Below are 12,389 nucleotides of genomic sequence, written 5' to 3' on the forward strand. Positions count from 1 at the left end.
ACTCAGGCACAACTTCTGTACTCAGTGTCCACCACCCTCTGTCGGCCTGAAGTATCTCATTCACTCAGGCACAACTTCTGTACTCAGTGTCCACCACCCTCTGTCGGCCTGAAGTATCTCATTCACTCAGGCACAACCTCTGTACTCAGTGTCCACCACCCTCTCTCGGCCTGAAGTCTCTCAAGTTGGAATGTCTGCTACCAAACCAAGGGCTCCACTGTCGATACTGACTGACCCGTGTCAAATTTCCTTGAGGGGCGGGTCTGCTGTCTCAACAATCCATGGCAATTGCAATAGAGAATGAAAAACGTCCCTCCGTTTCATGCTTAACAGATACTTTCATGCAGAATGCTTTCTTTGCCCCTTGGAAACTAGGCACCCTATACGTCACAAAACGTAACTAAAGTTTTCCAAGTTTATCTGACAGCAGATGTTTCAGCCATGTTGTCTCCCTGACAGGCAAGATGAATTACTGTGGCTCCATTTTAGACGGAATTGGGGCGATGGAGATAAACGGTTTCCAGATGAATCATATAGATTGTGGAGGCCTTGAGTTGAGGTGAACTACATCACATGTATTCATCGACGTCTCTGTGACATAATAGACGGGAAAGATGTAATATGATACCTTTGATGCCTCCCTGACAGGCAAGATGAAGTGAACTATTTCCATCTATATCAACCTGAGATAGGTCCGCCCCCTTTGATTCCAGGAGATCAAACACATTTTTGTGTCCACTGGCAGCTGCAACCATTATCGGTGTCCATCCATCCATTTTTGTTTTGTTGATGTTAGAATCTGACAGGAGATGTTGTACAATAGCCATGTTGCCTCCCTGACAGGCAAGATGAAGTAAACTAGCACCAGATGGAGAAACAAGAGAGAGGTCTGCGCGCTTTGATTCCAGGAAGTCAAACACTCTTTTGTGAGCAAGGAAGGCTGCAACCATTATTGGTGTCCATCCATGCAGTCCTCTTTGGTTGATGTTAGAATCTGACAGCAGATATTGTACAATAGCCAAGTTGCCTCCCTGACAGGCAAAATGAAGTAAACCAGCACCAGATGCATCAATCAGCGACAGGTTCGTCCCCTTTGATTCCAGGAGATCAAACACACCTTTGTGTCCACTGGCAGCTGCAACCATTATCGGTGTCCATCCATCCATTCGTGTTTTGTTGACGTTAGAATCTGACAAAAGATATTGTACCATTGACTTTTTGCCTCCCTGACAGGCAAGATGAAGTAAACTACTACCAGATGAAGAAACAAGAGAGAGGTCCGCCCCCTTTGATTCCAGGAGGTCTAACACTCTTTGGTGTCCTTTGACAGCTGCAACCATTATTGGTGTCCATCCTTCCATTCCCAATTGGTTGATGTTAGAATCTGACAGCAGATGTTGTACGATAGCCATGTTGCCTCCATGACATGCAAGATGAAGTAAACAATCACCAGTTGTATCAACCAGCGATAGGTCCGCCCCCTTTGATTCCAGGAGATCTAACACTCTTTCGTGTCCTTTGATAGCTGCAACCATTATTGGTGTCCATCCTACCATTCCCAGTTGGTTGATGTTAGAATCTGACAGCAGATGTTGTACGATAGCCATGTTGCCTCCCTGACATGCAAGATGAAGTAAACTATCACCAGTTGTATCAAACAGCGATAAGTCCGCTCCCTTTGATTCTAGAATGTTGAACACTCTTTTGTGTCCAAAGAGAGCTGCAACCATTATCGGTGTCCATCCATGCAGTCCTGTTTTGTTGATGTCAGAATCTGACAGGAGATGTTGTACAATAGCCATGTTGCCTCCCTGACAGGCATGATGGAGTAAACTAGCACCAGTTGTATCAAACAGCGATAGGTCCGCCTCCTTTGATTTCAGGAGATCAAACACATCTTTCTGTCCAGTGACAGCTGCAACCATTATCAGTGTCCATCCCTTCACTCCAGCTTTGTTGATGTCAAAGGATGGTAGCAGGTGTCTAACAATGGAAATGTTTCCTCCGTGACAAGCAAGGTGAATTAGGCTATTTCCGTACATGTCTTGAACACCAATATTTGAGAATGGTGTTAACAACTTGAAGCACTCCTCTGATCCTTTCATGGCTGCAACCATTAGAGGGGTGTGGCCATTAATATCAATACTATCTATAACATGCTTGTTTACCGATACATTTAGCAGTGCCTGGAGTGTGTTTTCATGTCGTGATTTACATACCAAATGGAAGATGTTTTGCATCATCGAGTCACAAGTATGGGGTTTCGCTCCTTCCTTCAGCAGATACAACAGTGTTTCAGTACTTCCATTTTCTGCTGCTGACAACATGAGCCTGTTCAGTCTGTTAATCCGGTCATGCTCATCACTCCTGGAGAGTAGCCATTTTAGTAATGTCAGGTTGTTTGTTTGGGCACAACCTTCCATACCCTCTCTGATCTCGTCTTGTGTAAACACTTCTCCAGTTTGGTTCTCAACATTTGTAACCAAACATGGATTATGTCCAAGAACAGCCCAATACAAAACACATTTTCCTTTTTCTCTTTGATGAAACCAGGCATTGCCTGTGGAATCATGTTTCGTCCCATCAAAGTGTAATCTTTCAAGAAGTTGTTTAGCTAGTTTGTCTTGCTTAAGAATTGGATGTGTTACTGACTTAGAAAAATTTCCTTGCTTTAGAGAATTTGCAAGCCGTGTGGTAAGAAGATCATGATACTCTTCAGAAACGGAAATCACCTGAAGATGTTCATCAACTTTGGTTTCTTGTACTGTTCCTTGTTGTATACACTCGTACAGAAAGTCTTCACTGCAATGCTTCAAAACAAAACTTGGATTGATGTTATATAAGACACAGGCACAAGCATCATAGATTGAAGAATGAGCAAAGCCTACAGTGTCTCCTCTTGTGAAGTATGTACCTCGGAAATGTCTTGCTGCTTGGCACATCCCAGAGCGTGTAGCGATAGGCATGAGACCTATCACATGTTTGACTTTCGTATCCACGTCCTGGTCCTCATCCTCGCTTTCTAACTTTGTCAATTTTAATCTGTCTTCACACAATAACATCAGGACTAACACACCAGATCTATCATTCTTAGAAGTAATTATGTCATTGAGTTCCTCCCTCAAATAAGACAAGGGTTCCTTGAAAAGCTTTCTGACATTTTTTGAAAAAGAAGCAAGTTTACATATAAGGGGAAATCCAAATAGTTTTGAATCTGTTTCCAAATCATTGTATTCAGGTAAGTCAGCTTTGGAGCATCCATCTAGCATGCTCATATGTCTCTCATATATTTCCTGTTTCTCTGCTGGAGAAAGACAGTTTACATCATGTAAAGTGATATTCATAATTGTTTGTTCCCCAAACAGTGAAATAGACGCAGAGTGCAGTTGTGCAAGTCCATCATGAAAGTTGTATGACTTTGATGTGAAAATGACACGAATGTCCTTTGTTGGGCCTTTACTCTTGTCATCATGATTGGACTTACCTCCATCTTGCCAAACTGACAGCATTTGTTCATGGGACTGTTTGCAGAGGTCTATATGGAGAATAAGATCGTTTAGAAATGTTTTAATCAGTTGAACATTGGTGGACAAACCAACTGTGCCAAACAAGTCATCAATGATAAGAAATACTCTTGGTGTAGAACTGAGGCAGCTGTCCAAGTCAAACTTCTCAATGCTGTCCACAAACACGACCTGGTAACCTCGGTTTCTATAACGTGAACCCAACATCAGAGCCATCGTTGTCTTCCCTTCTCCAGAGGCACCATAGATGGTCACATGACCAAACTGCTTTACTTTTCGCTTCACTGTTCTGAAGATTTCCGTTTTAACAAATATTTTCTTTGCTTCTCTAAGGCGTAGTTCGAGAGTATCTATGGACAAACAAGATATTGTATATGCATATATGGGACATAAACTAATGAACGTTGATGAATATACTGAGATTTATCACATTGATTGGTAATTGGCCAATTGGTTAAGGCAAAACATAAAGTAGAACAATTTATTATTAGTCATATTCTGGACAATTTATCAAATATTTCATCCATAACTTGAGAAGACTTGACTAAGAATTCTTTAATGTTCCGATCACATTAATAAAAACCCTGTGCATCACAGCTCTACAAATGCTTAAACAAATATCTGCGTGTGTGTTTGTTGTTTAACGCAGCAATATTCCAGCAACATTATGACCGGCCAGTAAATGTTCGAGTCAATCCAGTAATTCATATTATGAGCAACGATCCACATATACTAGCCACATAAAGAAACTGTACACGGAGAAAATATAGATATAAGGGCACACCGTCCATATATGAAATATAGGTTTGAACACAGCAATTATTGGAGACATTCAAACGCTCATGCACGTGCCATTCGATATGACGTCATTGATGGGGGCCTATGGACGTGCAATGTGTTACTGCACGTGCATCCTGTGCAGCTGTACACAGCATGTGCAACTCAAAATTCGCTGTCACTTTGGAAAGCATGATCTGTGGTCATTCAAAAATTCAAAACTTCTCAGGCGCAGACACAAGCATATCACAAGCAAATCATGCCAAGATTGACAGCTGCACAGCGTCATGAAGCCATTGGAATGATCCGAGCGGGAATGAGGCAACAACAGGTGGCAACACATTTCCAATGCCATCGTAACACGACATCGGCATTGGTGAGGCGTTATCAGAACACAAATGACGTTGCCGACCACCCACGTTCAGGACGTCCCCGAGTAACGACGCCAAGACAGGACAGATGGATTCGAGTTACACATCTCCGACACAGGTTCCAAACGGCAGTAACGACGTCCCAGACAATTCCTGGACTGCGCCGTATCCATCCCAACACTGTCAGGAATCGTTTACGTCAGTACGGGATTCGACCACGACGCCCTGCCATACGTCCCATTCTGACACACCGTCATCGAGTCAACCGTCTAAGATGGTGTCGAAATCATGTTCGCCAACCTCGAATATGGTGGAGAAATGTTGTCTTTACAGATGAATCGAGGTTCAACATTTCCCACAGTGACGGGCGCCAACGTGTCTACCGGCGTTTGGGAGAACGTTATGCACGCAACTGTATTGTGGAGAGGAATCGTTTTGGAGGTGGCTCTGTGATGATTTGGGGTGGGATAACAGCACGGCACCGAACCCCTTTGGTGGTTGTTCAGGGCAATCTCACCGGTGTTGGCTACAGAGATCAGATTCTGAGGCCTGTGGTCATTCCTTTCCTGCAACGTCATGGCCCGGGATTGACATTTCAACAGGACAACACTCGTCCTCACACGGCTAGGGTCGCAATGGATTTCCTTCACCATAACAATGTCATGTTACTGCCATGGCCTGCAGTTTCTCCAGATCTCTCCCCAATAGAGCATGTGTGGGATGAAATGGAACGCCGTCTGCGTCGTCTACCATATCCTCCAGATAACGTCCGTGACTTGCCTCAGGATTAGAGGGGGATATGGCAGGCCATTTCCCAGGCCTTCCATGCCCATTTCGTGGACTCCATGCGCCGCCGATGCACTGCTGTGATTCACGCACAGGGTGGTCATACCCGTTATTGACTTTGTGACTTTGTCGTTTGACCCCCTACTCCATTTGATCTTCTGACGTCATCGTAACAGATGTTGTTCAGGTCCCGTTGACATTTTCTTATGGTTCGATCACTCAGCTGCTACAGCGTCTGCATCATTTTGTTCTTGCTGTGTTGTATTTCAATCCAGAATATATTTTCTCCGTGCACAGTTTCTTTATGTGGCTAGTATATTTTACCTGGATTCCCACGTGCTCATTGTGGCTTTGGAGGTTTTACATTTAGATCATGGATATGAACTAAGGAACTGTCCCCTGAAGTTTTGAAGCTGTAGGTGTCATGATGTTAGGACTAGATCTTGTACATTTACTCACCTTCTCCGACAGTCCCCGGTACCATCTGCCCAGTGGAGATGTTGACGTACTTCGAGTTGGCTACAATGATGCCCCTGGCTGGACCACCTGGCAACAAATCAACGATGATGTTCAATAACCAACTCCATAGTTTGATACAAAATGGAAAAACTGTACCTTTCTATATTGCATGTATACCTCAAATGGGACCATGGTAGTAGGTGTATCTTTTGCTAGATAATCGATGCCATTGCACCCAAAGCAGTAAGATGCTGTCCATGTAACGTTTGCGTATTGATCCAAGGAAATTCAAAACTTCTGTTTTATGACATTTTTAATCAGTAACGCGAATCCACTGCTATATCTTTCATTCAATGTGCAAAGTGTGTTAATGTTATATTGGTAATTAATGTTAAACAAAGAGGTATGCATATGTCCGTGCTATTTGTTAATCAGCATAAGAACTGAATGTTTGATGCCAAGCCAGTAAAATGAAAGATTGACCCATTTCTTAATTATCCTGGAACCTTCCAATTGTATAAAATTTGGAATGTTTGGAATAATAGCTCAGCATTAGTCTTATACAGTTTGCTCAAAGAAAGAGTTTAGACACTGGCACCATTTCATTCATGCCTCTCATTTGTCACACATACACGGGATGTCAAGTGGCCTTGGCACAACTTTCAAATACATGTAGTGATCAAACGAATGAAGAGAATACCATCTTCCCCAGGCAAGAGAGTTAACTGACTATAAAAGTCCAGTTTCCACCGTTGCCGAACTAGGCTGGTATTATGGAGTTACATTTTGGCTGGACTAACATGTCTATGCATAGTCCAATCAAAATCGCGCAACGAAATCGAAAGCCGGTTTGTTAACTGTCGTTCAGATTTCGGTCGATTACAGGATTTGCAAAGCATGTGCACCGCCAACTCGTTGTCAGAAGATATTTTCCAAATCTTCTAATGTTTTTAATTGAGGTGCTCACGTGATTTGATGCATTTCGCGATGTAAGACAATATAGATCTTGATTATCGATCAGATCGTCCTGACCGGGCGCAACCATTTTGTGTGAAGCAAACGCAAGTGATACGAGAGTTGGAATTTGATTGGTCCATAGGTGAGGCTTAGAAAGGACATAACTGGTAATAGCCACTGGGAGCGCTACGATCGAGCCCAGTAATTCCAGCCTAGTTTGGCAAGTGTGGAAACTGGACTTTTAAGGTCAGTTAACTCTCTTGCCTCGGGAAGATGAGAGAATACCAGGCATAATAATCAAGAAAAGCACTCCCACGAAGCTCATTAAAGTCCTATAAACACATCACGGGTTGAAGAATGATTATGGACACATACCACGCCTTGGCCTGGAGACGAAAGATTGACTCCCTGATACAGCATTTGCCGTATGGTCTCCAGGGTCAAGTCCACCCTCAGTCGGTCTGGCAATGGCCGTGTTATCTCCAGGGTCAGGTCCATGCTCTGTCGGTCTGGCAATGGCCGTGTTATCTCCAGGGTCAGGTCCACCCTCAGTCGGTCTGGCAATGGCCGTGTTATCTCCAGGGTCAGGTCCATGCTCTGTCGGTCTGGCAATGGCCGTGTTATCTCCAGGGTCAGGTCCACCCTCAGTCGGTCTGGCAATGGCCGTGTTATCTCCAGGGTCAGGTCCATGCTCTGTCGGTCTGGCAATGGCCGTGTTATCTCCAGGGTCAGGTCCACCCTCAGTCGGTCTGGCAATGGCCGTGTTATCTCCAGGGTCAGGTCCATGCTCTGTCGGTCTGGCAATGGCCGTGTTATCTCCAGGGTCAGGTCCACCCTCAGTCGGTCTGGCAATGGCCGTGTTATCTCCAGGGTCCTCCTCTTCCTCGTCTGAACTCCCGATGGCTTTATGGGCAACACCTGAACTGGCCATGTTCACGTGGTTGCCAAGGTCCTCTACTCGAGTTCTTTATGTCCTCATAGAATGGTAGGTGCCTCGATGTGGATGCCACTCAATTCTTCAACTGCAATGATATTTTACTACATTAACAAATTTACGAAACAGTCGTTCGTGTCTATGTGTTTCCTAGCAATGTGTTATGTTAAGCATGTTAATCCTATTTTTTCTTTCAATTATTTGTTATCAAAGAAAGTGATTGTCCAATGAAAAGTCAAAATTTAATGTCGCATTGGCTATATGTCAGTCATATATGGACTTCTACGTTACATTCAACGGTTTCATTCTGATTTGGTTATTGTGAGACAGAAATAAAACAGTCATTTAAAAGTCAATAGAAAACTAAGAGACAATTTCATCGGTATTCTACATGTTTTATGTGTGATTTTAAAATATTGAAGATGTGTCATCTCTGGCTATAAACATTTAAAAAAATAATGGAGTTTAATTTATGCTGGACTAATGAATATATGCATAGTACAGTCAAAATAGAGTAACGAAATCGACATCCGGTTTATAAACAACTTGGCGACTATCGTGCAGATTTCAGTCAATTGCAGGATTTGCAGAGCAGGTGTACCATCAGCTGGGGTTGGACGGATATTTTCCCAGTCTTTTCATGTTTTTTTTTATCAAAGTGCTTAAGTGATATGATAAATTTAGCGAGGTAAGACCCGTTTTATTACGATTTGTTTGAAGCAAATACAAGTTACATGAGAGGTGGAACCTGATTGGTCAATAAGAGGGATATAGAAGGGACATAGTTCAAAATAGCCACTGGTGACTTTCAAAGTCACTTAGCTCCCTTGTCTAGGTGAGATGAGTCTTAATGGGTTCACATTTTTAAATAAGCATACAAACATACATGAGGTACACCTATCTGATAACACCGGATTCCTTCCACGTGCCTCTTTCAATACTTTCGTATTGACTTTCGTGATTTAAACCTAGAGCTCTGTGTTTGACCATTGTTTTATTCACATATTTACGTGTGCACAAGTTTTCGACCTAAACTTGTAACCTCATGAAAACTCATGAAATTCATGCACTATTGATATCATGCAATATATAGAGAATCTCACACGAGTGTCTTTTCATATCAAATATATCAACGAGGACAATTGTAAGGCACGAGGGTGAGATTTTATTTATCATCCAACATTATTCTTCCAACTTTTTCAGTTTGTAGACAGTAAATTAGCAGTGTCTTAAGTGTACAAAGTACTGCCATTATTGACGCCACAATGGTCTGTAAAGCATTGTGATGTAATTTCACCCAAGCTATATCTCTTGTTTTGGATGATAAACCAGGTTTCACAAACACCTGGTATTGTCATAAACATTGTGACTGATTTCATGGGTTGTGTTGCTTTCCAAGGTTAGAAAAATATCAGTATCCCACTGCAAAACGTCGTTTTTTTCCGTATATGGTCATTGGACGGGAAAACGACGTTATTTGGAAGCTTTCAAACCATCGTTTTTCCGTCCAAATAACGTCGTTATTTGACATCGGAATTTACTGGGAGAGAACGATATCATCAAGTTCCTCACTTTCATGATTGGCATTGTCAATCAAGCAACAGCGTCTACCGGTATTCCTCGGTATTCCTACTTCTCAGATTTCATTGGTCAGTTCTCGCGTGTTAGATTACAGGCCCGAGTTTGACGATGTACTCGAAGCGCTTAGCGGTAGTACTGAAATCAATCGTTCTGCACATGCGGATTGCTTAATGCCTTGTCCAAATGTTCCGTTCTGTGCATGCGCGATTTCGCGCATTGTTTCCACCATATGTCACCACTATTTGACAGTGATTCATAAACACAGTCTCGTGATGAGTTCGGAATCGTACGATGTCGCTTTATTTTATGGCACGTACTTGATCGGCGCGTATTTCCCATTAACAAATACAATGATAACGGTAAAAATTTTAGTCAAAATAATTAGGAAAGCGCAAGGCTCAGGAACGTCTGAGTATAGGAAAAGGATTTATACTTTCGAAAGTAATTGATCGTCAAATACGCAAAAGAATATCAACCGGCTTTTAAAACTTATTTTTGTAGAAGGTGATATTGGTGTTTATTGCCAGATAGTATATGCATATACATTTTCCCGATATTGCTTATTTTAATGTTTATTAATAGTTTTAAGGTTCGTCCGCCTAATTGACGGGATTCCACTTTCTCATTTGTACATGACACTTAAACAGTGTTCTGTTACTGTAAACAGATTAGTTTCAAATTCCAAACTGGTGATATCTATTCAGACTAATGCTTAGTCTCTAAATCGCCGCGAATAGCTGCAAAATTGCTGATGCGGCGTTAAGCAATATTCACTCACTCACTTAGTTTCTAAAACTGTATAATTTTGAAAGAAACAAGTAACCTACTCTATGGATATCTAAGCTGCCACCCAAACCGACCCAAACGGGACCTGGAAGCTTATTGTATGCTATATAGTCACATGGAAGTGCACTAGAATTATACATTGTATTCCGGACGATTGTGTTCTTTCATCTACTTTTAAATGTTGCCTATACACTAATCTGGACGTACTAATCATTGTTCTATTTATGAAATCATATTATACTCTCATATAACCTTATATTGTTCATAGTATCAAAGTTTATTCAACAACATCAAGAACAGCAATTTAAACTACTGAAACACCCAAACACAAGGTTGTTATCACGCGCTGGTGCAGACGTGATGCATCGTAAAAAAACTTTATCGTGATATCTTCAGAAATACAATTTCTTGAAACATTTATACTACGAGATAGTAAGGCTAACGCTTCCTCACCGGTGGAACGTAGACAATATCGCGAATACAGATATCACGTATTTGAATGTTAATACTAAAAACAACACTCATTATTTTTGCAGTGACGATATAACACTTATACACGTTTATTGGTGACTTTCATCAGTTTTGCTATTAATTTTAATAACTTTGTTTTCACATATACAAGTAGCAATACCCGACTAGCCTGTCATACATACTTATGAGGCAGTTTTCAATCCTGTACTGACTTACTCTGGTGTTCCTGAGCGAAGTTTATTGGCTTGGGTGTTATACCCCGTTTTTCTGGTAATCCTATTATTACTTCATTTTTATCTAATGACACCCTGTTCTCTGGATCACGGCTCCGTGACTATCCATAACAATTAAGATGAACACTCAGATCAAGTACATGAATGAGTTTGTTTTGACGCCACAGTCAATCAAAGACCAATGCTGTGCGGTTTGATTACACACTTCTACCAGGTCGAACATCGTGGATCTTTTTCTACCTACAGAGAATCATAGTTCATATGCTAATCCATCTGTTGCCTATGAAAACCGTCCCGCTTAAGATGACCTTACTTGTTGTTAAATCCATCATCTATTCCCCTGCCCCCCCCCCCCCCCCCCCCCCCCCCAACACACACACACACACACGCGCGCGTAAGCACGCACACACACACACCCAACGGACCTAAATAACCTGGACAGGAAATACTGCTGATAGCCTCTGGTCAACACCGCCGCGAGCGCTACCACAGAATGTTCGTCCAACTCTGCAGGGGGCATTCTCAGTAGCTTCAAATGCGCTGAAATGTGCGTGTCAAGGACAGCTGATGTCCGATGCTGAAGAACCGTGTTCACAGCTGACCGACTTGGTATTTTTCTTCACTGACAGAAACTGGATATACTGACACACAGCTGTTATAGATATTTATATGACCCCTGATCAAATAGATGCCCTTCGTTAATCTGTGTGTGGAGTACCGTATATACCTGTGATAACGATACCGGTGGCGATGCTGATGCTGATGGTGGTGGTGATGATAATGATGGTGACGGCGATGATGATGATGATGGTGATGGTGATGATGGTGATGGTGATGATATGCTGATATCCTTGCATTTTACAGTGGTGATAAATATTATCTGTGATTGCAAACTTTAACATTTGAAAAATGAAAACACATTAGGTTAATCATATGATCAAGGCCGCTGGCCTTGCCTAGTGGTAAAAGCGTTCGCTCCTCGTGCCGAAAGTCCAGGTTCGATTCTCTGCATGTCATAGGCACAATGTTGGAATTCCCCACCGTGATATTGCTGTAATATTGCTAAGGCGGCGTAAAATCCGACTCACATAAACTCTCATAAATTACTGTGCCATTGCTAACCAAGGTTCTGCAGATGGCACCGGAGTATGTCAAGATTCAACTCTGGGTTGGTCTTATTCCATTACATCTCACTAGGTGGCGCTACTGGCTTCGCTAGGTCGTTCATTCATCCACAGGGCTGTGTACATGAATGGCGGCACTTTCTTAAAGCGGTTGTCAAGTAGGAGTTTATGTCATGGGAAGTTCACCTCAACCGATTCCAGCAAACCTGATTTTATCTGATCCATTGACCTAAGTTTGTGGCTCTGTGACAACACGTACACGTACAAAAGAAAGTCTTTGTACAGGAGATGCAATGGGCTATTCATGGCATATCACAGGCTTTTACGGATTGTGAACCGGCCTCGCGATATCTAATCCGCTTTCCTCGCATAGATATTAACATATC

General features: G+C 42.3%; 1 protein-coding gene across 1 annotated transcript; it reads right to left on the reverse strand.

Annotated features, from left to right (window-relative positions):
• Positions 1-569: 569 nt before the first annotated feature.
• On the reverse strand, positions 570-7,892 carry LOC125377666. The gene is made up of 3 exons (XM_048391573.1): positions 7,250-7,892; positions 5,918-6,004; positions 570-3,874 (listed from the first exon to the last, which is right to left on the reverse strand). Exons 1-3 carry the CDS (start codon positions 7,803-7,805, stop codon positions 570-572), a joined length of 3,948 nt encoding a protein of 1,315 aa, XP_048247530.1. The 5' UTR covers positions 7,806-7,892.
• Positions 7,893-12,389: the final 4,497 nt, after the last annotated feature.

This window comes from Haliotis rufescens, unplaced genomic scaffold, assembly GCF_023055435.1.
Source record: "Haliotis rufescens isolate VD_foot unplaced genomic scaffold, xgHalRufe1.0.p SCAF_10, whole genome shotgun sequence".
Classification (NCBI taxonomy): domain Eukaryota; kingdom Metazoa; phylum Mollusca; class Gastropoda; order Lepetellida; family Haliotidae; genus Haliotis; species Haliotis rufescens.

Excerpts from the sequence above, each read along its gene's own strand:
- LOC125377666 (XM_048391573.1), bottom strand. The coding sequence starts at position 7,805 with ATGGCCAGTTCAGGTGTTGCCCATAAAGCCATCGGGAGTTCAGACGAG. Across the intron at positions 6,005-7,249 it reads CGTCTCCAGGCCAAGGCGTG|GTGGTCCAGCCAGGGGCATC; the intron begins GTATGTGTCCAT and ends ATTTGTTGCCAG. Across the intron at positions 3,875-5,917 it reads ACCGGGGACTGTCGGAGAAG|ATACTCTCGAACTACGCCTT; the intron begins GTGAGTAAATGT and ends GTTTGTCCATAG.